The sequence below is a fragment of the Sus scrofa genome, chromosome 9 (genome assembly GCF_000003025.6).
Source record: "Sus scrofa isolate TJ Tabasco breed Duroc chromosome 9, Sscrofa11.1, whole genome shotgun sequence".
Taxonomy (NCBI): domain Eukaryota; kingdom Metazoa; phylum Chordata; class Mammalia; order Artiodactyla; family Suidae; genus Sus; species Sus scrofa.
This window is the reverse complement of record NC_010451.4, coordinates 129,540,243-129,562,767: the sequence shown is the minus strand read 5'-3', so window position 1 is coordinate 129,562,767 and position 22,525 is coordinate 129,540,243. Positions and strand designations below refer to the sequence as shown.

The window sequence follows — 22,525 nt, the reverse complement described above, 5'->3', positions numbered from 1 at the left end:
CAGTGTGCTTTGTGCCCGAAGCCCCGAGTGGCTTCACTGGCCCTTTTGCGGGCCAGGCCCCTTCGGTCTTCTTCACTGATGTTTTGTTTGGCCTTGTAAGAAAAGTTCTCTTTTCCCTCCTGTTTGCTTTTGAATTGTGTATCAACCTCAGCCTTTCATCTTTCTCCTTCCCTGGCTGAGCTCCTCAAGTGGAAGGCACATTTCTTCCTCATTCGGTGCCAGCAGACCGGGCAGATGAGGAAGGCAGAGGAAGCCAGGGACTTAAACGGCAGGTTAAGACTCACGAAGCCCCAGACGTGCCATGGCCCACCGAAGGCCAGGAAAGGGTTTGGACGTGGGGGGCGAGGGGAAAGGGCATCTAAAACTGACAAATGGAAGGGCATTTGTCAACTGGTTGAGGACCAGCCAGCTTCTAGAGCCTAGTTCTTCTTCCAGGGAATCCTCCCAACACTTCAGTTCTAGGAGGGGACATGGGAAAGAGAAAATTGTTATGGTGCACACGTGCATCTGTGTGTGTGTGTGTGTGTGTGTGTGTGTGTGTGTGTGTGTGTGTCTATCTGTGTGCCTGTCGGTGTCCATGTTACCGCCTTCACGCCTGCAGTGTTGTGATACAATGACATTGCCTTGTGTTATCTACATAGCACCTTTCAGCCAAAAGGAGGCCCAAGAATTTAGGAACCGCATAGTACGGATCACTCGCCTACCCTTGAAGTGCAGCCACCTGGGGGGTGGAAAGCAATAGCCATTCTGAGCCAGCAAAGCTCCCCAGCACTGCCCAACACTACATGTAAATATGAGCAGCATTCATGATTGTGCGTGTGTGCACGCACACGCATGTGGGGTAGGGGAATGGGCAAGGGTGGGCGAGGCTGTTGGCTGTGAAAACCAGCGAGAAACTGTTCCCATTCCTTTAAAATACACCTAGTGATCCAGTTTGGCAAATAATCCCCGACTCTACGTAAATAACAGTTAAATACCTGGGTGCCTATTTCATTTTAAAAAGCGCTAATATTCAGATTATAGATTCTAGCCATACTCTGTCCATACTGGGAGAGAAGGCTGTTAGCGCGAAGATGAGTCTGGTTAACTCCCAATTATCCACTCTAATGGAGGGGAAACAGTAGGGCATATAATGCAAAGCAGAAAATCACCAAAGGTCATTTCTCTTTCGTTTTTGGAATGAATTATACACTTTTAACTTATTGTGCTTTTTCTTTGGCTAGTAATAAATGAATTTGTATTCTCTGAGCTTACGCTAGCGATGGTGGGAAATCATGCTTAGGAAAGGGTGGATAGCCCAGGCAAGATGCTGCAGAAACTTTCTAGAAAACAATGGCAGAGCGTTCTTGATTTCTTTAACATTAAGGAAAATCCAGAATTTGAATGTTGATAATGCATATACTCACGTATATGTATGTTGTGTTGTATATGTGTGTGAGTGTGTGTATACAACATACCTCTATCAAGATATCAGTATATAAATGCGGATCCCTATTTGCCAGGCTGAAATAACTAGGTATTTCTCTATTTAGGAAGGTACGATTCAAAATTCGATTTCAATCTGGATTCAAGAAACCACAGAATTGAGAGATCCCTAGAAATTGAAGGAGAGACCGTAGGGTTTGATCAGAAGTGAACCCCTGGCCCGTATATCTTTAGAAAGGACATGTTCATATGTCTCCAGACCAAGTAATACCTGTCGCAGTGACACAAGCATATACTTGTTTGTGGCCCATATATGAAGAGGAAATTCCTAATTCGAGCAAAATGATCCTTCTAAATCATAAAGTCACTCCATTTCGAATAGTGATCGGAATTTCATTTTGCAAGCAAGAAACGGAGCGACGTAACAGGAGCGGAAAGCATTTGGGGTCATGAATAAGGCGTAGCCCAGGTGTCCATCCAGGCCCAGTGGGGAGATCGATGCTGGGCTGAGTTAATCCTCCACCCAGCTCCAGAAGGTGAACCCTGCCAGGGCGATCCTCCTCCCTTCTGTTTGTTCTTGGAAGGGAGACACTCCACCAGTGACCATCAGTTTGGAAAGGAGGTGAGCGCTTGTAAATTTCCTTGGAAAGAAAGAGGCAGGAGGAAGTCCTGCACAGCCCCGAGATGTTGGCTGGGCGAGAGCAGCTGCACGGTGCTGGGCGATGGTATATAGGAAGAATGAAACAAGGGCCAGCTTAGCTTAACTCCCAGAGTAAGAATCTACACAAATTGCCACGTTCCCGCAGAGGGTCTAGCTTAATTTCCTCCGCACAACATTTAGCCAGACAAAAAAGCTCAGCTCATCAGGCCTTCCCATCCTTTGAGAAGGGCAAGGGGGCCAAAGGGGGACTGAGGCCCAGGCTCCGCGGGCCCCACCATCTTCCCGGGCGCCCCTGGGTGCCGATTGTCATGTATAAACTAATAACTCTTAGACCACTAAGTACAACAGATTCGGTGTCATTTTAGCTTTGAAGAACAGACGCTCACGGCTTTTCAAGCCGCGGTGTTAAATGATGTTTCTCGTTCCCTCCACCCCTCGAGTCAACTGCTGCCTGGCCAGATTAAGGTGTCAGATTGATTTGTTTTATACATCTTTTGACCATGCTCATTGAATATTTAGGAAGTTTCTTCAGCCCATATTGAGGCTGAGATGTCCCGTGGGAAGCATTAATCAAAGTCACAGAGACTTGTACACTGTGGAAACACAGCCTCTTTATTGTAGCGATTAGTTTTTGCAGGAACACGACAGAGCTTTCCTTGATAGAACAATTGATCCTTTGCTTGGAAGCCCCTACAGAATGGGGGGCATTAACTCTTTAAAGGTGCATGCTTTTTCTCTGCAGCCCCCCCCCCCCACAAGGTGAAGAGCTGGAAAAGAGAAGGGGTCTGCCTTCTGGCGTGGCCAGCAGCGAAAACCGAACGCGGCTCAGTTCCCTCCTAGTGGAGGCAGCCCCTGCTCTTCAAGCTGTTGTGCTGGTCATTGCACTTGTCTCCTGTTTGGGGCGGCTGTTGTTTTTGCCCATTCTTCCTCTCTGGTATTTCCATTCGCTCACAATAAGCTTTAAATCTCCCTTTCTGTCCCATCCCTAAATAATGGCAAAGTGCACTTACTTTTTTGTCCTTCCCCATTAGGTCATTCATGACCATTCTAGAAAAAAAAAATACCCTTCTATTTTTTTCCTCTACAGTACTCTTGTCCATATGAGACAATGTCTTGTAACAATGCAGAAGCCTAATCTCCATGTCAAAGCAATTTTCATTCCCCAGTGCACAGCCTGCTATCATTTTGTAATGTTTTGTTTCTTATTCTAAAAGAATTAAAAAGGAACAGTAAGCCGTCACGGGGGCCTGTAGTCCTTATCTCAGTGTCTGGAAATTTGGACAGTGTATTTTACTGCTGAGATAAAATGGAAAGAACTCCAAGTTCAGCAAATCGTAATGGGTTTAAGTTCTATTGAAATCGGCAACCAGAAGATCAGATAACGGGGGTCCTTCAGTTGTCTTTTTAATCGGGTTCCCCGCAAGGCTGAATAGAGACAGAGCAGACACACAGAGTGAAAATATAATTCTTGGATAGGTTAAGTACATGTTTGAACTCTTGCAAGCAGAAGCGATTTGCTGATGACTTAATCATTTTCTGGTCAATTATCTGTAAGGGCCCTTGCAACTCCATGGCAATTATGATGCAAGTTGGCCTTTTGGGAGAAACACCAGTCTCCCTGCTTCTGTTTCCTTGTTACTTCCACTCTCTGCCATAAATTTTCATTCATTTATTATCTTGGCTAGTATAGAAACAACTTTCTGTGTAGTAATTACAGCCCCGGTACACACTTTAGCTGTCATCTTGTGGGAGCCTGGATGTTCTCATGGCCAGTGTTTGATAAGTGGTCTTTGTTGATTTTTGATGAATGTACCTCTTTTTCTGGGGGCCCAGGGAAGGGGATGCCTGTGATGACAAAAGGCAGGGGGTTGTCTGTCAGCCTGCCTGATATAAAGCTATGGATTTATTGGTTTTGACTTGGCAAGTTGAGATGCATCTGTCCTTTACGTGCACAGAGGACTGTCAATAAGAAAGGTATCATTTGCAGTGAACCCAGGAAGACATCTTCATTTAAAAGGTCAGCGGGGAAACCTTGGTAAACAAAGTTGCAAAGCCTAATCCTGTTGTAGTAACTTGGCATTTAGAAAAACGTAATCAAGGTTCTGGAGTTCCCGTTGTGGCTCAGTGGTTAACAAACCCAAGTAGGAACCATGAGGTTTCGGGTTCGATCCCTGGCCTTGCTCAGTGGGTTCGGGATCTGGCGTTGCCGTGAGCTGCTGTGTAGGTCACAGATGCAGCTCGGATCCCGCGTTGCTGTGGCTCTGGCGTAGGCCAGTGGCTACAGCTCCAATTCGACCCCTCGCCTGGGAACCTCCATATGCCGCGGGTGCGGCTCAAGAAATGGCAAAAAGACAAAAAAGAAAAAAATGTAATAAAGGTTCTGCCTGTGCTGGCTGTGCTCTGTGTCTTAACCACACCTCCCAAACTGCATAGACTCCAGTGGCAGGAAGGCATGGGTTCTCTCTCCAGCAGGCTGTAGGAGGGATGCGAACAGGTACAGAGATCTGACCAGACAGCCCTGGACGTGAGTCCCATGTGCGGACATCAATGGGGTCAGAGCCGATGGCCAAGGGTTGACCCCTTACCGAAAAATAGGCAAGTGCCAGATTCTTCCCCTTTTATGTGAAAGCTGTTTTCCAGCACTGAATGAGGCTGTCATGGGGTGACACAAATTCTCTTACTAAAAGAAATCATCATGCTAGATGGTGGAGCCACGTGACTCACCACCTCTGGTACTTGAATATAACGCCTTCCCAGGACCCTTACGGCTTGAACGAATTTCCATAAGAAGTATACAAATGCAATTTGTTCTACTGAAAGATGAAGAACAATGTTTCAAATAAGATACTCAGCTTCAGGAAAATCTGATTTAGAGTGAGGTTTCCGTTTGAGATGGGGAGGGTCGTGACGCAATTTCCACTGTGGGTCGGTTCTCTAATGTCCCGTAAGTATATCCTCGTCGCTTGTGCCTCTTGGTGCCATTTTGGAGGCATTAAAAACATGCCTTTCCAAGGAAGGAGGGGAGGGGAACTTTAAAAATGCTTCAAATGCTTAAAGAGTGAATGAAGACAATGGCAATGTTCTCATCCTTTTCAACATTTAAATTTAACAGTTCAACAGATGCATTACCTCTCAGCTCATCAAGTGGTTTAGCAATTTCCGTGAGTTTTACTACATTCAGATGGAGAAGTACGCGCGTCAAGCCATCAACGATGGAGTCACCAGTACTGAAGAGCTGTCTATAACCAGAGACTGTGAGCTGTACAGGGCTCTGAACATGCACTACAATAAAGCAAATGACTTTGAGGTAGGAACTCATCTTTATTTTTTTTGGTCATCTCCCTTTTCAAAAAAAAAAAAATGTATTTTCTCTAGAAATGCCCCAAATTGTTTTTTTTGGTTTTTGTGGTTTTGTTTTCCCCTGGTATCTGATACAACATCCCCCAGTGGGGCAAGAGGTGGAACTGCAATGAGGGGCCCTCCCCACCCCCACCCCCTGTGGATCCCAACAGAGTCCTGGGTGCTGACCCCCCTCCGTTTCCTTTCCCACCCCCCACGCTGCTGCTTGCATGTGGAAGACCCACCGTGTGGCCACTGGAGAAGCCAAACAAAATGGCAGCAGGGAACACCCAGAGTGATTCCCTTCCAGGAAGAGGTCCCTACTCAATAGGCCTTTTTTATATTTAGGTTCCGGCACATGGATTGGAATGACCTACCCTGTGTTTGATGATAGCTTCAGAAGTTGTTCTCTTTAAAAGTCTAGAAAGATTGATGGGGGCAGTGATTTCATGGTTTCTAACTTTCACCAGCATTTGTTTTCCTTTATGGAAGCAATGGCATGAGAATTTACTAAGTACAGATGATAAGAGATTCATCGACATCTTTCTCTGGTTTGTTTTTGTTCTTTTTGGAGGAAAGCTCCGTGAGTTCATCTTGCACCCGTGTGGCTTCACAGGCGTGCCCCTCTTGTTCATCCAGCCTCACACACACATCTGTATGTCTGCAGCATGTTCTAGGTACCCGTGAAGCAGTGTAGGCGATTCCCAGAAAGCAGGATCTATGCAGCACTGTGGGATGAGTGGATGTAAGAAGGCATCCCTTTCCCGGCTGGTAGGGTGCCTCCCAAGCGATTTTTGTTGCAGCACGACAACTCTCTATGAAACAACTCTCGTGCATTTCCCAGCACCCACAAAGGCATTCTGCTGAGCCCTGCTGACTGAGGCAACAAGAGTTGGAGGTGGGAGTGGGGCAGGGCTTCTGGGGGCTGAACCCCCGACCCCGATGATGGGAGTGGACTGGCCGTGGTTGACAGAGTCGGTCCTTTTCTTATATTATCTTGAGGATGGGAATTTTCCTCCCGCTTCTGTTCATGCAGGGACCTTATGGTAATACTCTTGCTTTGCTCACACAGGAAATAGGTACCCCCAAATTCCCAGGAAGTTCTCAACATCGAAGGAGTGTAGGACAGCTCGGTCTGGGCTTGTCAATCAGCCCTCACCCCCACAGCCCACCCTCCTTTTACCGTTTCCTTGGGAACCTGTCTCCCCGTGCTCTTAGCCACACACATCAGTTTGGGTGGCTTCTAAAGAACTGAATGTGGAGGCTTAGCAGTGGGAGAGTCATGGGTTTTCCTTGAAAGTTGGAAGTGTTTTGACTGCAGGCCACCAATTTCTCTTTGCTGTCCAAGACCAGTATATTTTTTTTTTTGCCAAATGGGTTATAAGCGAAGCTTTTCTTTGGCTGAACACATGAAAAGTGAGGCTCCTTCTTGTACTTTCTGCTTTCGTATTCGAAAGTCTCTGTGGTTTACTCTGTGGACGGAACCCTTGAGCAGATGTCTTCCAAGGCTGAAGAATAGGACGATGGCTAAACATTTTTAAGAAACCGTATGAAAAGCGGCCCGTCTCCTTGCCCCCTTTCTGAGAAGTCTGTTGCTGTCAGCTTTGAGCTGAGAGAATTCCGTGGTGGGCTAGTGAGCAAATTCCAGTGTATGTTGACCAATTTCCGTTTGGCCACAGGGGTCAAGCTTCATAAAAGAATCGACCAAGACTCGTGGAATGGTTTCTGTGTTTTTCCTGAGGAACATCCTGGAGGGAACAGATCTTCCAGGGCCCATTAGGCTTTCTTAGGGTTGTTTCACCCTTACCTGGTTGGATTTAATCCCCCACCAGCGCAACGACCAACATGACACAAACAGGGGACGGCTGACATCCAGAGGTACCCAACGAGCTGCTCCATTTAGCATCATCTAAATCCTCCTTTAATATGATTAGCATCTGATAGTCCTCTCTCTGTGAATCACATCCACTGCCAGCCAGGCCACCTCTCCTTTATCTGCAGTGTCTATTTTAAGACTGCTTCAGTGCAAAGAGGATGGGGCCCGGGGAGCAGTTTTGTCACTTCTCATGTGACTTCAGACAAGTTTAGTGGACTATTCTGGGCCTCCTTCTTCCTTCACTAAAACTAAGCTCTTTCCGGAAATGCGCTTAGAACCGCGGAGGAGCGTGGCTTCTGCCCTGCCCCCTCCGCGATGCACACACATGTGCACCCATGCACACCCACTGTCCCACGTGATCCTCGTGTCACTAGATAGTTTTCCACTGAGCCTCTCCATTTGGGGCATTTACTAACGGAAGCTGCAGATAAGAGCATCCTCCTTTTCTGTGCCTTAGTACGCGGAGGTCAGTGCTTAAGTGAGATGCCTGAAAAGCCCCTGGGCTTATCATGGTTGCTTTCCCAGTGGGAGCCGTGGCTGCTAGCTAGAAGTAGACCCAGCACCTCGAGCTGATACCTCAACTGATACTGTGCGCCCTGCTTGACTCCAGCCTCTGTTTCTCTTCCAAAGATGAAGCCAAAGGAATCTATGGTCTAATATGAGCAAGTGAAGAGGATGGCAGAGTTGGGAAGTGTACACCTAGTTGTCTTTCTAAATGTTTAAACAGAGGTGGGATCTGGGAGAGAGACTGCAGTTATAGCTCCGTAATGCCTAAAGATCCAGTTAATTCACAGGAATATATTAAACCGATAGAGTATTAGCTGGCCAAGTAATGAGACATCTTCTTGATTGCACTTTTCACTTCGGTCCGTGGTTTGCGGCAATGATGAAAGAGCTCATGTTTATTGACTGTATATTATCTCCTGGACCCTCTTCTAAGTCTTCTGCCGCTATTAACTTATTTCATGTGAGTGCTCACGATGTGGCTATTCCTACAAGGAAAACTGGAGCTTGTCGAGAGCTTGAGTCTGTTTTTAAAGTCGTTCTCAATGGGTGGGGGATGAGGGAGCCAGGGAGAAGGGGGCTAAGCCTTTCTCTCCCTGGCCCTGGCCTTCTCCTTCCTTCTCTCTCCCCTCTTAGCCTTGTCTTTTTTCAGCTTTTCGCTCATCTCTGCCTCTGTCAGAGCTCGCTGGTGGCACCTCTGTCACCGCTTAGCACCACCCCCCTCCAGCCCCTGCTGCTGATGGCTTTCAAGGCTAGAGTGGCTGCTGACCCCTGGCCTATGGGAAAAGAAAGCAGATGGGGAGGGTTTATCACGGGCTGGGAGGGAGTGGCTTGTGTCTCCCTCCTCCTCTAGACCCTGCGTTTCCTGGCCTGTATGAGTCAGGACCTTCTAAGTGACAGCAGAGATTGCTCTGCCTTTTGTATCAGTTTACACAATTGCCAAGATTCTTGGCACAGCCTTCAGACTTGGGGTGGTGAGAGCTTGAGAAGACCCAGGGGAAGAAGACACTGCAGGGGGTGGAGGGGGTGAACCAGGCTTCCAGTTTGTGCTCAAAGAAGCCAGTTGGCTGGGATGGGGTCGGGGGCGTCTGGCTCCTGATGGGAGTCCAAGAAGGTGTGGGGAGAGGCGTGCCCGGTGACAGGCCGCCTCGTTCACTCCTGCTTCTCCCGTTGAATGAGACTGGTGACAATAAATTTGTCTTTCCAGGTGTTATGGTATATATTTTCCATGTTTCATTCTCCCTTCGCTTTGAAGAGCTTCCAAAATTGGTTTTTATGGGGAGGCAAAGGAGGTTTGGGATTCCTTCCCAGTTTTTAAATCACACTGATAGCTCTGACTTTCGGGCCACAGGAGTTGGAGTTTATTACTTCTGTATTTCCCTCACTGCTGTGCCCGGGTAGCAGGTAATGCACGCTGTCCATTTCCAAGGTGGCTTTACCTGTCTTTGCAAAGACCTCAGCTACGTCGCACAGAGGTGAAAGGCATTGCTCCAGGAGCCATCCAGCCAGTTTGACGGCAGCAGGCTGGCCGCTGCGAAGGGCAGGACAACCGAGAGACTGGGGGTCTGGGATGGCCTGCGTGTAGGTTGGGCGGAACATGTGACCGACACCTTTATCCAGGCTGATCCTCCTGATGGTGGGGGGGCATAGGCCTTGAACTTAGGGTTGGTCTCTGGTGTGCCTCACCAGAGAGGCAGGAAACAAGGCCCGGCTCCCTCTCCGTTTCTAAGGCTGCACTGAGCACTGCTTCTGACTCTCCAGTCCCATGAGCTAGCTCCTCCCCCGCTGCGGTCAGCCCTCGTGGGCCGGCAGTGGCTGGCCAGGGCTGACCTATGGGTGGGGTCCCAGCTCCCAGGAAGAGTGAGAATCTTCCCTCACCCTCCATAAAGACCCAGGCTTTGGATGGAAGGCTTCAACACACAGAGGAAGGAGAGCTTGATTCATTGATCCGCAGGCTTGTAAATGTCACTTCCAAAGATACTGATAACTCACTGGGCAGATGCTCCATCCTGGAGCCTGTGTGGTGCCTTTTTTTTTTCCTAAGTGTCACATGACAGGGAAGAAGGCTACTTCCACAGGCCTCCTTCTGTGTTTTCACGCTTTCCTCTTAGAGAAAAGGAAAAGGCAGCCAACCTCGCCTCCCCCCTCCGCCGACCCCAGCACACACACACTGCGAACATAGGACAGGTAAACACACACGCTGACTCTCCCCCCACCCCTCGCCCTCAGGTGCCCCCCCCATCCCACCACCAAGCCCACCCCCGCTCTCAACCCAGCACACGTTTGAGAAGATTTAGTACAGTTGGAAGTCTTTCACGCGCCTTGTCATCTCTTTCAAGAAAAATGAGGACAGGTGGATTTAGGAAGCGCTTCCCTCTGCTCCAAATAGATACTTAAATATGAGTGATCATTTGGAAAACTGGCACATGAGTGAAACCCTTTGACTGCGGTTGCAGTCTTTTGGCCTCAAAGCCGCCGAGCCGTTTAAATGCTCGCACAACGCACTCTTGGTGGGTGGTGAGGAGGAAAGAAACCTTCACCATTTCCTTCCCTGCCAGTCCCACCACTGACAAGCCAAATTGATCTTTTAAGCGACCAAATGAATGTTCTCTAAATATATGTACACACATGGCTGCCCGGGGACACAGTCCTTGTGCAGAACGATCGCCTGAAATTTGAAGGGGGGAGCCGTACAGACGCCAGGCCGGGTGGAGGGGGCTGCAAGGATGGGGGGGGGGTGGCAGGGGCAGAGGGAGAACTGCATGCCCGAAGCTTCGTTTTTGCACCGCTGTCCTTTTGAGACTCAAGATGTTGATCAGTATAATGAAGCGGGCCCATTGATTTATCATCTATTTGGGAATGTCATTGCATTTTTAGCTCCCTGTGTCTTTTTTGTCATTGGGTTACATTCAAGCACAGGAAGATCAACTTTAAAACCTCCTTACTCCACAGCTTTATTAGTTAGAGCATGGCATGACCTTTCTCAACATTCTTAAAGAAAAAGATACAGTGTAATGTCGCTTTGCTTTGCTTATTGTCCTTTGTTGGGGGGAACAAAGCATTTTCTACAGTGGCTATAGCACATAATTATACAGCTTTCAATGGCAGTGTCTTGGCACATATCAAAGTTCAGAGGAGCCTTTAGAAAAAAAAAAAAAAAGATGTTTTGTGGCAGCCTAGGGAGGGTCTCATCTTTCCTTCAGAAAATAGTTCAAGGCTCTTCTGTCAAGCTTCCCTACTTAGAGCTTTTTCTCCTCCTGCTTCATAAAGTTTAAAGCGGATTCAGTGGAGTTCTATGATCTATTTCCTTTGAAAGATTGTTCCTCGGCACAGAGAGGCCCTTTGACTTCAAGAGTTCACAGATTCATGTCTTTAGGTATCATATGTCTGACCTTATCAGTTACTCCATTTAATGTCGGAGAAAAAGTCTCAACTCTTTGTGTTTGTCTGTTTTGCCTCTGTGAAATGATGTGGTGAAAAGACCATCCTTTTTAACACACCACTGAGAGGCCGTTTCTGCGGCAAACCTACCCTGTGGCTTTTCTCTCTTTAAAAAAAAAAAAAATTGTCCTTGTGTTTTGTGTATGGATGAGTTCACAGTGAGAATAGAATTATACAAGGGCAGGCGCACACACAAAAAAAATCTTTTGCTTTCCTCCCCCCCAGCCCCCCGACCCCCCCAGTGATCTATTGGCTCTCTTGGTGGCTGTACCCCAACAGGCGAAGCCATTTAGCAGACACAGAGGTGGCAGCCGCGGTGCTGGGACGGCCGTGGGTTCTCCCTTGCTTCGACCTACCCCTAAGGCCTTCGTAATTAATTGTCCTTCAGAGACGGGGAAAGTTCAGAGGCAGTGCGTGGAGTGAGGTCCATTGTCTGACACGCAGTTCCCCTCGCCTGGCCTCTTTCTCTTGGCCCCACAAAGGGTTATCAATAGGAGAAAGGGAGCCCCAGAGCCGCTGGTGGTGGTTGGAGCTTTCAGCCGGATGGTATCATTGTGTTTGGCCCATCCTGGATTAAATGTCTGCACAAGTTCTAACAACCTTTTGAAAACCAGCCTGTTTGTGTCGCCTCGATTAAACAAACTCATTTCGGGAAGCCAGAGCTTGTTCAGAAGTTGATGATCCCTTTTCACGTGGCAGATACCATTTTCAATCAAATTTTCTCCTGCCCTGCCCCCACCCCTGCCCCAGGATTTTATTGGCCTTCCGCAGTTTGGGGGATTTTTTTCAGCCATAAGGCAGAAGATGGGCACTCGCTCACCCCTCTGAACGATCTCAGTCTGCATTTGCAGGAATAAGGATTTTTGCAAACATGCCTTTTGATGAAGCGGAGGACTTTGGTTCTTGAAAGTGGCTTATCCTCCTTTTAAAATATCCCTTCACCTTCGATGATTGCCTCAAGCCAGCGTTCAATGCTATTTGGTGACATGACATAAAACAAATACAATCTGTTCCCCAACCCCCCCCCCGCCCCCGCCCTTTTGGCTGCCACACAAAATAAAGATGCACTGTGGAGACAGCTATTTGAAAAGTAAAGGGAAAAGAGAGCGATTAATGATGATTATACTACGGTTCCTGTTAAACAGAGGGACGCCAAGAAAACAAATAGAATCATTCTTCCAAGGAGCAGTTGAACTAGAGCATCAGAAAGGTTTAAGATCCCTTGGCTGGAGGGTTCTTCAGCCAGAGACCTCCAGGCCGAAGGGAACTGCATGTAAAGAATGTCCCTCCGAGCCTTGTCTTCTGGAGGCAGGGACTTACAGCATGGCCAGGATCAATTCTGTCCCTGTGGCTCTTTGAAGACGCTTTCATAACAGGCCCTTTGGTGTTTAAAGAGAACCTGTATCTGGAAGTTGACACAACTAATATAGTCATACCAAAAAGGCGGGGTGATAAAAAATTAAAGTTATTCTCATGAATCTTTCATTAGAAGCAATGAAAAGGGACACGAGTGGAGCCTAAGTCCTTTGTGTCGCCAGCCCTTCTTTCCGGCCTCTGGGTTATTGTTCTTTCAGCTCCTCAAACAGACTTTCACTTTCAAACTGACAAAAGTCACTTAAAAGCCAGACAGCTGTACTAACACCCCACCTTAGGGAGCAGGAGCCAGGGCAGGTGACGGGCAGGCGGAGAGACCTGGTGTGGCACAGGCAGGGGCAGCCGCGTGTGGCTTTCCAACTCACTTGGGGGTGGGGTGGGGGCTGGACTCTTTATTTCCAAGGTGCTTCTCCCAGGCTCCCCAAAATATGTCTTGCTTTTTCTTTGCAGCAGGAAACCTTGACACCCCCGCTCACGTTTCACCCTCAGCTTGTCTAGCGAGGGTCAGGTTCCTGGAAGCCGGAGCCCAGGACTTAGAAGGCACAGGGAGGTTGCCGGCAAACTCTTTCCTTCCATTTCTCCCCCTTCCTCCTCTTTTTCCAGCCTTTTCCACCCAGTCCGGATCTCTCCTAAGCACTTCAGATTTCTGTGGCTTCCTCAGAGGGAGCCGGGATGGGATGAAAACAGCCGCCTCCGGTGGGGACGAGCCTCACCTTAGGGTGTAAAGATGCAGCTGCAGAGAGCTGGGCAGGTACTTGCGCCCGCATCCCGGGACTCAAGGCGGCGCCACCGCAGGCCCCGGAGAGGCCTCGCCGCCAGTGGATTACAGCTCCCCCCTCCCCTGTCACCTTGTGTACAGTCTGGTCTGTGACACTGATGGTGATTATGTCATTATTTTGCTCTGGGGGCCCTGGCACATCTGCAGAGCCCAAGCGCATCTTCTTTGTTGCGCTGGCAATCGTCCCGCACCACAAATGCTTCATTAGTCCTGCTGGCGGCCTCCTTGCCAGACGCGAGTGCCCAAATCCAGGCTTCTTTTTGCTCCGTTCTTTTGTGTGGCTGATGATCGCGTATTCATCTTCCTGGTTCTTCCCCCCACTTCCCGCGACTTCCGAACTCCAGATGTCCCGGTATCCTTGCCCGGAGCCCCCTAACGGGCGCCACGCGAAACCAGGCGGCTCTACCCCTTAACCCCGGCTCCCTTCACCACCTGGCTCCTGTTCCCGTCCCCAAATGGTGCCTTCGAGAGCTCCCCCAGGTGAGGACAAACGTTTTCAGACGTGCAATGTGAAAAGAGAGCCAGGGAGTGCTCCCAGCTTAGGAGGGTAGGTAGGGGCCGCCGCCTTTCTCCTGCAGCACCGCCTCCCCGCACCCCTTCCCGCTCCTTGGCTCTTTCACGTCCTCCTGCATGGGGCCACATTTTACCAGTTTTCAGAAAGCACTTTGAACTGGGAGTCCGGAAGATAGTCCTCAGGCCTCGCCGAGCATGTTACCCTCATCTCAAGGTTCTCTTCTCTGCATGGAATCTTGGTCTCCACTCGGCCCCCTCCCCAAACCCAGGTGGGTCCCCCTCCTCCTGCTGTCATAACCCCCCAGCCCCCAACAATGACCTATTACTAGGTATGGAAAGTGGCTGACTGCTTGGCTGTTTTGGAAACAAGCGGACACCCTTCTCCCAAATCGTATTCTGTATTTTTGTGCGGAGCCACAGCTTTGGTGAAGGTGTGCTGATGTCTTCATCCACTGCAGTACATTTTAGAGCTTAATATCTTGGGCTGTGATGGGTACTCTGTAATTGGTCTGCTTAATTTCCCCTTAAATGTGAATTAATTGATCTGTGTTAGCACATTAGGAAGAGCTTCTCCAGTAGAGAGTTTAACCAGTTTTATTCCCCAACTGGCTGCATCCTAAGATGTTTCCAGCGTCTCCAGGTTTGAGTAAAGTGTAGGCGTTAATGCTAAGGGGTCCAGAAAGGAGGAAGAGTTGTGGTCAGACTGTTGTTCTGAATTCTAATTCGGAATCCTAGGGCAAAGACCCAGCCAAGGGTTCAAGAAAACCCCCTCCCAGGAATGAGCGGCCATTTCGCACTAGATCTCCCAGCCTTCCAGTCACTGAGACCTGTTCCGGGTGTTAGGAACAAGCCAGCTGACCAAGCGAGGAGAGCAGGGACCAGATCCATGGGCCACCAGCCCTGGACAGGGAGCACCTTGGGAGAGCAGGTGCCTGTCATCAATGGAATCATTTTCAAAAGACTCAAGAGATCCCCAGAACCTTCCTACCCTCCCATTATTTGATCATTATGGTTTTATCACCCTGGGTTTATTTAAACCTTTTAAAAAGCTAACTCCATTCTCAGAACACACCACTCCTCAAGATAATAATTCTCTAAATGTATTACCTGCTGTGAAAATAGTATCTTCTTGTCATGGCTGTTAAAGTGATTTCCCTGGGACTCCAAAGGGATAGCCCTTGTTAGAATATCCCGGGATTTGCGAACAGGACTGCGGCCATACTCTCCATTTCCTTTCTGATTTGATAGACTTTGATCATTACTCCCTCTTAATCTTCATCTCTCCAGATTAAGGAGCTCTAATCCTTTTAAAAGTCTAATCTCACACAGTAAGTGGGCTGCCCCTGATCATTTCAGCTGCCCTTCTGTAATGCTCTTCCAGCAGGACCGTGTTTTCCTGAGGGACAGTTACAATTACAGGACAGAGGGGCAGGAGTCCAGCGGGCAACCACCCCACGGTTCTGGGGATGGTGCCTCCCGCACACCTCCGATGAACTTTTTTGATTGCCCCACAAGTTAGTTCATGCTCAGAAGTTGGATTTCTTGAGTAACATCTCAGGAGCATTTTTCTGGTTACAGTGATCCCATGAAACCGATTTATGAGACTCTTGGCAAGTATCCTGGCAAATCTGATTATGACGACTACGGAACATATCCAGCCAAATAAAAAATGCACGGATCCGCCCTGCCGTGCAGATGTTTTCAGCCGTGTTGTAGGTAAAGCGTTGGCGTGTTTGACATCATGAAGACACAGCCTTAGTCTCCGGCTTGAGTCTATAAAAATGACACCAAAGCAAGAAAATTCTGGTCTCTATATTATTCTCCAGCAGGCAACATGTTCATTGACAAGTAGGTGTTATTTTATAGAAAAGCATCACCTTGGAGTCTTAAAAGGAATTCCTTTGGGAAAGTCTTTCCAATGGCAGTGGTCTTGGACTAATAACAGTAATAGACCTTAAGAGCATCGATTCTGGAACCGGTCTTTGAGATCAAATCCCAGGGCTGCCCCTTTCTTGAAGTGAACCCTTGGCAGGTGTCTCAGCCTCTCTGTGCCTGCCTCAGTGTCCTCATCTGCAAAATGGGGGACATGATAGTGCCTACCTCTCAGAGCTCTTGTGAGAATTACATGAATGTCCATGACCACATGAGCACAAAGTAAATGCTGTGTAAGCATTTGCTTTCATTCATCTGTAGGGCCAAATAAAAGTTACCTTGTCCCTGCTGTCAGGAGCCTAACTCTTGCATCATTTCCTACTGACCCTAAATAGGAAAACAAACAAACAGAAGAGCAAACAGGGAGTTCTCGTCAGAACTGGGACAAAGAATCAATGCGAAACTGGTTTTGAAAAGAGAAAGTGATTCCTCCTGCCCCAAGGGTGGCCATAAAGGTGATATCCGCCTGGAACAGCTCCGGGCCTCTGGAATCACGGGTACCAGTTAAGAAAGGCAGCGACAAGGTGACAGGGTACGGGGGAACTCTTCACCAGGTTGGAGGGTCTGTCTCTGGCAACACCTGCCTCACCGGGCTCCACTCTGTTCACCTGTAACGTGATAAGATTAACGATGGAGCTTTGGTCTAGCTCTGAGAATCTGTGGTTCTAGAACAGAGGACATTCTGCATTCTCTCTAAGGCCTGCCTCTGATGCAGAGCTTTAAGCTGTGATTGAGGAGCCCCTGGGAATACAGATGGTCCCCACGTGAGCCACTTCCACCCTTGTGGCTCTGCTGTGGCTTAATTGTCTCTGTCAAAGTCTCCAGGGTGCCCATGTTAGTGTCCTCCCAAGGCCCTCTTTGCAGATCTTTCAACAGCGCCCTGGGAGATGTGGTGATTCCCTTGCTGGGATCATAGAGATGGATTTTTCAAATTCATGGACAATTTACTGTCCTTATAGTTGGTACTCACTTTGTTGTGTTGGCTAAGGCACCCAAACAGAGAGGACATTCACCAAGAGAGCCCGCATGCCTCTGAGTTTTCCAGGAGCTGGTGTGGACCTGAACAAACTAACATACCTGTCCCCACCCACATTCCACCCAGGCCACAGCTCAACCCAGACACTCAGCATGTGTCATATATGTTAACATCTATGTAATAAACGACATCTCGCCCTCTCTCAGGGAGTTGTTGAGTGAACTACCTTCACTGCTAGGCGTGGTTGGTGATTTTTGCAAAAGCAGCAGCGTCCTTTCCTTACGCATTCTCGCAATGATAGTCATCTGCCTTGGAGGTCCTTTTCCACTGGGATTTTGTACGTATGCATTTGTAGCTGGCAGGTATCAAATCCTCACACGGTCATGTGGATATGTATTTTTCATCTTTCTTATGGTAATGGTACCCAACCTCTGTTTTTGTTTGGTTTTGGTTTTGGTGGTTTTTTTTTTTTTTTTTTAGCCTACCTTAACCGTTTACAATTAAAGCTGATACTGAAAATGAGTTTTAGGAAAAGTAACGGATTCACTGAGAACCCAGGTGGGGGTCTGAGTCGGGGTGAAGGCAGAGGCGTGATCGGAAGCAGAAGGAGGCTGTGGTGTCAAGGCCACTGCGTTTCCTTTATTAACAGAGGATTTTTCAAAGATTGATCATCTCAAGTGAGCTGAAGGTGTACAAAATAATCAGTATGTGGAGGCCTGACATCGCCTTCCACGGGCCAGTCCCCAGGTGTTGACAGCATCCTAAGTCCTCCCACTGCAAATACTACCTCGAGACTCGACCCGTAAGATGTCGGTAGGGTTCTAGAGGACTTTCAAAGACTCCCGGGGCCCTTCTGGAATCTTGTTTCTCTGCTGTTCCCAGATATTTGCTCCTCTTGAAAAAGGAATTTCAAAGACCTTTATAAACTCTTGGGTTGCTTTTGAAATATGGGTCATCCTTCGTTTTGCACAGGGTAGTTGTGGAGGAGAAGCCCCAAAGAATTCTTTAGAAATACAAAAGGGAATTTCTCAGACTTTTTCCCCTCTCCTCCCAGTCCTTTCCCAAAGCAACTCAGATGTTATTGGGGATGCATAAGCCCTTGTCAGCAGTGTTCTCGTGTTCTCCGGAGCTCTGTTCCATGATCCTCCGTAGCTCCAGTACCTTCTTTGGTGCTTACTCGGAGCAGTGCTGTTCTCATTGTCCTCCCTGAACCCCACTTCCTAGCAATCCCTCCCTAGGCCTCTGACTCACGTGGCGCCGTTAACACGAGTAAAGGGCACACAGGCTAGTTTCATTGTTAGCCTAGGCGAAGCTTAATTACGAAGGTAAATCTGCTGCAGAAAACAATCACGTAATGCATTCTCCAACGAAACAGGAGTAACTACGGATTATCTGTGCCCCAGCTTCCCTTGGTGCAATATTGGAGAGGCTGTGCCATGTTGTTTTTGAATAATCTCCCATCCAAGAAGGGCACCAAGCTTGGCCCTATTTATTTTACCACCTCACCCAGTGATTGTAGCAAAAGCTGAACTTCAGGCGCTCTCAGCCTGTTTTGAACTCAGCGACGGATGGCACATCATTCGTGGGGCTGATTGGAGGGGAAGTTAGTTGACGCCACAGAGTGACAGGTGTACTGCTTATCTCTCCGTCAAAACTGATTCATTCCCTATGTCAGGAAGGAGGGATAGAGTCTTCCCTCCTTTTAGTACATCTGAAGATTTGCGGGCCTGAAAGCTCCCAAGGAAAAGTTCCCAGGGGGAGCAGGGCCTGACCTGGCCTCCCAGTGGGTGGCTCATCGACTATTCCCGCAGACGTGGGCCACCTTACGTGCCCCGGAGGTGTGGCATGACAGTGCAGGTTGAATTCAGGGAAGTTGATCCCAGCTACCCTTGCAAGAACAACTAGTGTGCTGACCCAGCGAGGGACATGGGATTAGAGAAGAATGAAAGAGCATTAGGCCTTCAGAAGAGTGGTTAGCTCTTCAGTTTGGCTAAGGGCAGGGGTTGGCAAACTCTGGTCTCCCGGCCAGATCTGGTACTCAGTTTTTTGTGAGCCTTGCTAAGAAGGGTTTTTACGTTTGTAAAGCGTTGTGGAAAAGAAGAAGAATAGGCAGCAGAGACCAAATGTGGCCCCACAAGCCTTTGTATTTACTCTCCAGCCCTTTGCAGAGAAAGTGTGCCAAGCCCTGCCTGAGGCTCCTTCTGTCTTGGGTGGAACACGAACTGAGATCCTTCCTAGTTCTGAAGTCCCAGTACTGTGATTCTCCGATGCCATAGTCTCCATCCAGCTCTTACCTGAACCACCTACCAGATGAGCAGTTCCAGCAGAGAGCGCGCTTTTCGTTTTTAAGCTGGGAGACTATCTTCATAATATCTTGGGAGCAGAGGGATGAGAGAGAGTATTAGGTTTTAGGTTTTGATGCTTTTTCTGTGATTGTGCTTTGGCTTCATTTTGCTTGATGCTCATTTAAAGGTGGAGTCCCTCTGTGAGACGTGCAGAGTTTGGGCACGAAGGCAAACGTACTTCCTTACAGCAAATAGCATCATTGCATTTCCTAATACCACCGAGACCTCCAAGCCCGAGCAAAGAAACGAGCCACTTTAAGCCCATTTGGTGAGCCAGATTTCAGCCCCGCAAAGTAACTTTGACCATCTCACAGCGTTTATGATAAAGACATGTGTCGTTCTGTTCCCAGCAAGCTCGTACTTCCTTTCCTGGGGGTGTGGGAGAGAGGGTTTTTTGGACCTTGATAGCTATAGGCAGAGGTGTCAATGGAATGGTTACATGGGTAAAATGTATACACGCATTATTCACAGGTAGCATAGATGCCAAAACCTTCTTTTTTATCAGCAAAAGTCGTAAGTATACAAAATACTCCATCCTAGTGTATTTTTACCGCAGCTGTTATCAACATCTGCAAGCTGTAGGCATTTTATGGGGGATGCTGTAGTTTCCAAACACCCGCTCTTAAAAGATAAAGACTCAAACAGGTGAGGACACAAGCCCCTCAGGGCAGGCCTCTGCCCTTCCTTGGGCAGCTGAGGCAAGTCCCTGTGAGGGGTGATGGCCTCACCGCCCACGCCACAGGACCAGAGTCCACTCCCTGTCATCCTTTTCATGGCTGCTGGTTCCATTGTCCCTTCAAGGGGGACCCTTAGCCTCCCTCCTTGCAGTTTCCATGTGGCTGTTGGCTCTTTTTATTACCTTCCCCCCCATGGACCATGTCCACCGTGTCCTATCAAGCTGCTCCTCTGCCAGGCGTGGCACTGGGGGATGGCGGGCAGTTTAAGTTGGAAGGGTATCACCACATGCGCGAGGTAGGTCCCTGCCATGGCGACAGACAGGAGACAGGCTTTCCTTTTGCCCTTTCTCCTAATGATCCCGGCAGCTCTTTCAGCCTGGCTGAAAGAAACCTTGAAGCTGTCCAAGGATCTCGCCCAGGGCCCCTCCCCAGCCCTCCCCAGGGCTGAGGGCCGGCTTCCCCACCCCCCAGCCCCTCACACATTGACATGACCTTGCCCGGTGCTCACAGAACGGGAGCAGCTTCCACCAGCTGAAACCTCTGATCCCAAACCCACTAGAGAGTTTGGCTTTGGGATTTTGGCAAGAAGGCCTGTTGCCCATCAGGTCAGCATGAATAAAGATTTCTTTCTTCCTTTCTTTTTTTAAAGTCAAGCATCAACTGCCACTGCCCCCCAGAGCTCTTTTTCCGCAAGATAATTTAACCCCTTCTCCCAAGTACATTTATTTTCTATTCTGAATGCGTGGTGTTTTGTTTTGGTCTTTTCCTGTGAGACAACCAAGAAATCTACTATATGTAAAATGTGAAAGCCAAATCAATTCGAAACCATCTTATCATTTTTAAAGTATGTTTATCCAGCTTTGTAGGAGGAACGAGCAGACTGTTTGAAGGCCACATACTTTTCAAACCTTGGTTGCAACACGTTTGCCCCGTTTTGAAACTGTCTTTATCAGGCCGAGAAAACGAAAATCTATTTGACAAAGTGGCACTCTGGCCAGTTTATCTTGCAATATGGCTCTAGCTCACCGAGTCTATTGATTTCCTTAAATTAATGTTTACAGAATGCTACTGAATTTTGCTCAACAGAACATTGTTCTTTTGAAGGTTTATAAAAAAAATGATACCGACTGTTATTGCCATGTGTTCCTTTGCTTAGACTGAGGAAACATGGGGCGGCGGGGGGGGGGGCCTCTAGGCGGGGTTTTTTGCGTTGTTGTTTTGTTTTAAGGACAGCCTTGAACTCTAGCCACTTCCTTTAAGCATTTAGTCTTCATGTATTTAAGGAGCAAAACACTCAAGTAGGAGGTGAGCCCACTCTTAGGCCTAAAACTGTGTGGGCATTACACTGACCTAATCCCGTAAGGTCCCTGGAAGCTGGATGCCACCTGGAGCATCAGAGTCAAAGAGACTTTAGCCTGGAGCCCGGTCGTGGCTGCAGAATCTTCCTGGCCCTCACTTGGTGTAGGCTGGCAGGCAGGCGTCTGCAAGCACTTTTGTAGCCAGTGCTCCCTGGTTAACTCCAGCCCTTCCAAACAGAGGTGCGAGCATCCTATTAAAATGTAAACACCATGGAGCCATTTGGTGGGAGCTCTTAAATATAACACCTAGTCTTTGACCACGGTGCTCAGTGCCTAATACCTAACACCTAGTCTCTAGAGATGATTTTAAAACCGGTTTTCCCTGGGAAGCCCGTGTGGCCAATCGGCCAGCCCTGGACAGGGTTCTAGTCACGATGGTGAAGCATCCGAAGTAAAACTTAGGAAACAAAGCAGCTCTTCTCAGCGCCTTGATTCGGCCACTCAAATCACCCACACGAACCTCCTCAAAGCATCTCTCCAAACACTGCCTCGCGTACATGTACTAATCACAGTGAGAGGGCTCCCAGGCATTGCGCTGGTGCTTAAGGTTCAAAACCACCACCTTCCCTTTGGATAATAATTTAGACTTCCCAAAGCACATTCGTGCTTGTTCTCTCCGAAACTGTCCCATAAAGAGAGGGTGTTGGCACCCAGTCCGGCCGTTTTCTCGGGATAGCATCCCACACCGCTCTTCCCTCCTGAAGGACCAGCTAGACCCCAGCTGTACACACAGGAGAAATGCATGCAGGACTGCGGGGGGAGACCCTAGGAACAGCCCCTCGTGCCCATCTTCCCTAACCCCGTGATTCCCCTCTTCTGCTTCTGGCAGAGAAGGGGAAGAGCAATAACGCATCTGTTCTTGCATTTTTGTCTCGTAATCTCTGTGAGGAGTTACTAAAGGATCTGAGTTTATCCATTTAAGTCCGCTCCGTCTGCAGCGTAAGTCCCCAGCTAGTGCCCCCGCTCTCAGGAGAGACGTCTCCCCTTGATCAATATTGACTTAACAAACGGCGGGGATGGGCGAGTTTGTTCAGAGGCGTCGCGCATACTAGGGTGAAGGAATACTCGCGGAAGGACTTCAACTTTGTCGCCTGGCCTAGGATCTGAGTGCGCATGCGTGTGTGTGCACGCACCTGCAGACGCGTCCAGGTGCCCTGTCTCCTTCTAACCTCCCCCAAGACCCTTAGAAGTCCTCCAGAAAAGTCCTCACTGTATGTGATGAATACCTTATCCATCCTGTAAGAGAACTCATGGTGTCAATTCAGTTTGGGAAGTCCCAGCCTAAAGTTTGCTTTTCCTTGTGCGCTCCTATACAGGTTAAACATT

The 22,525-nt window shown here is 48.5% G+C and overlaps 1 protein-coding gene across 14 annotated transcripts in view; it reads left to right on the top strand.

The window, feature by feature from the left end:
- Nucleotides 1-22,525, top strand: part of PROX1 (prospero homeobox 1) — a 55,990-nt gene that overhangs the window by 20,926 nt on the left and 12,539 nt on the right. For all 14 annotated transcript variants that reach the window (XM_005656755.3, XM_005656752.3, XM_005656754.3 and 11 more), the window contains 1 exon segment: nt 5,199-5,393. In XM_005656755.3, coding sequence (XP_005656812.1) covers nt 5,199-5,393 — 195 coding nt within the window.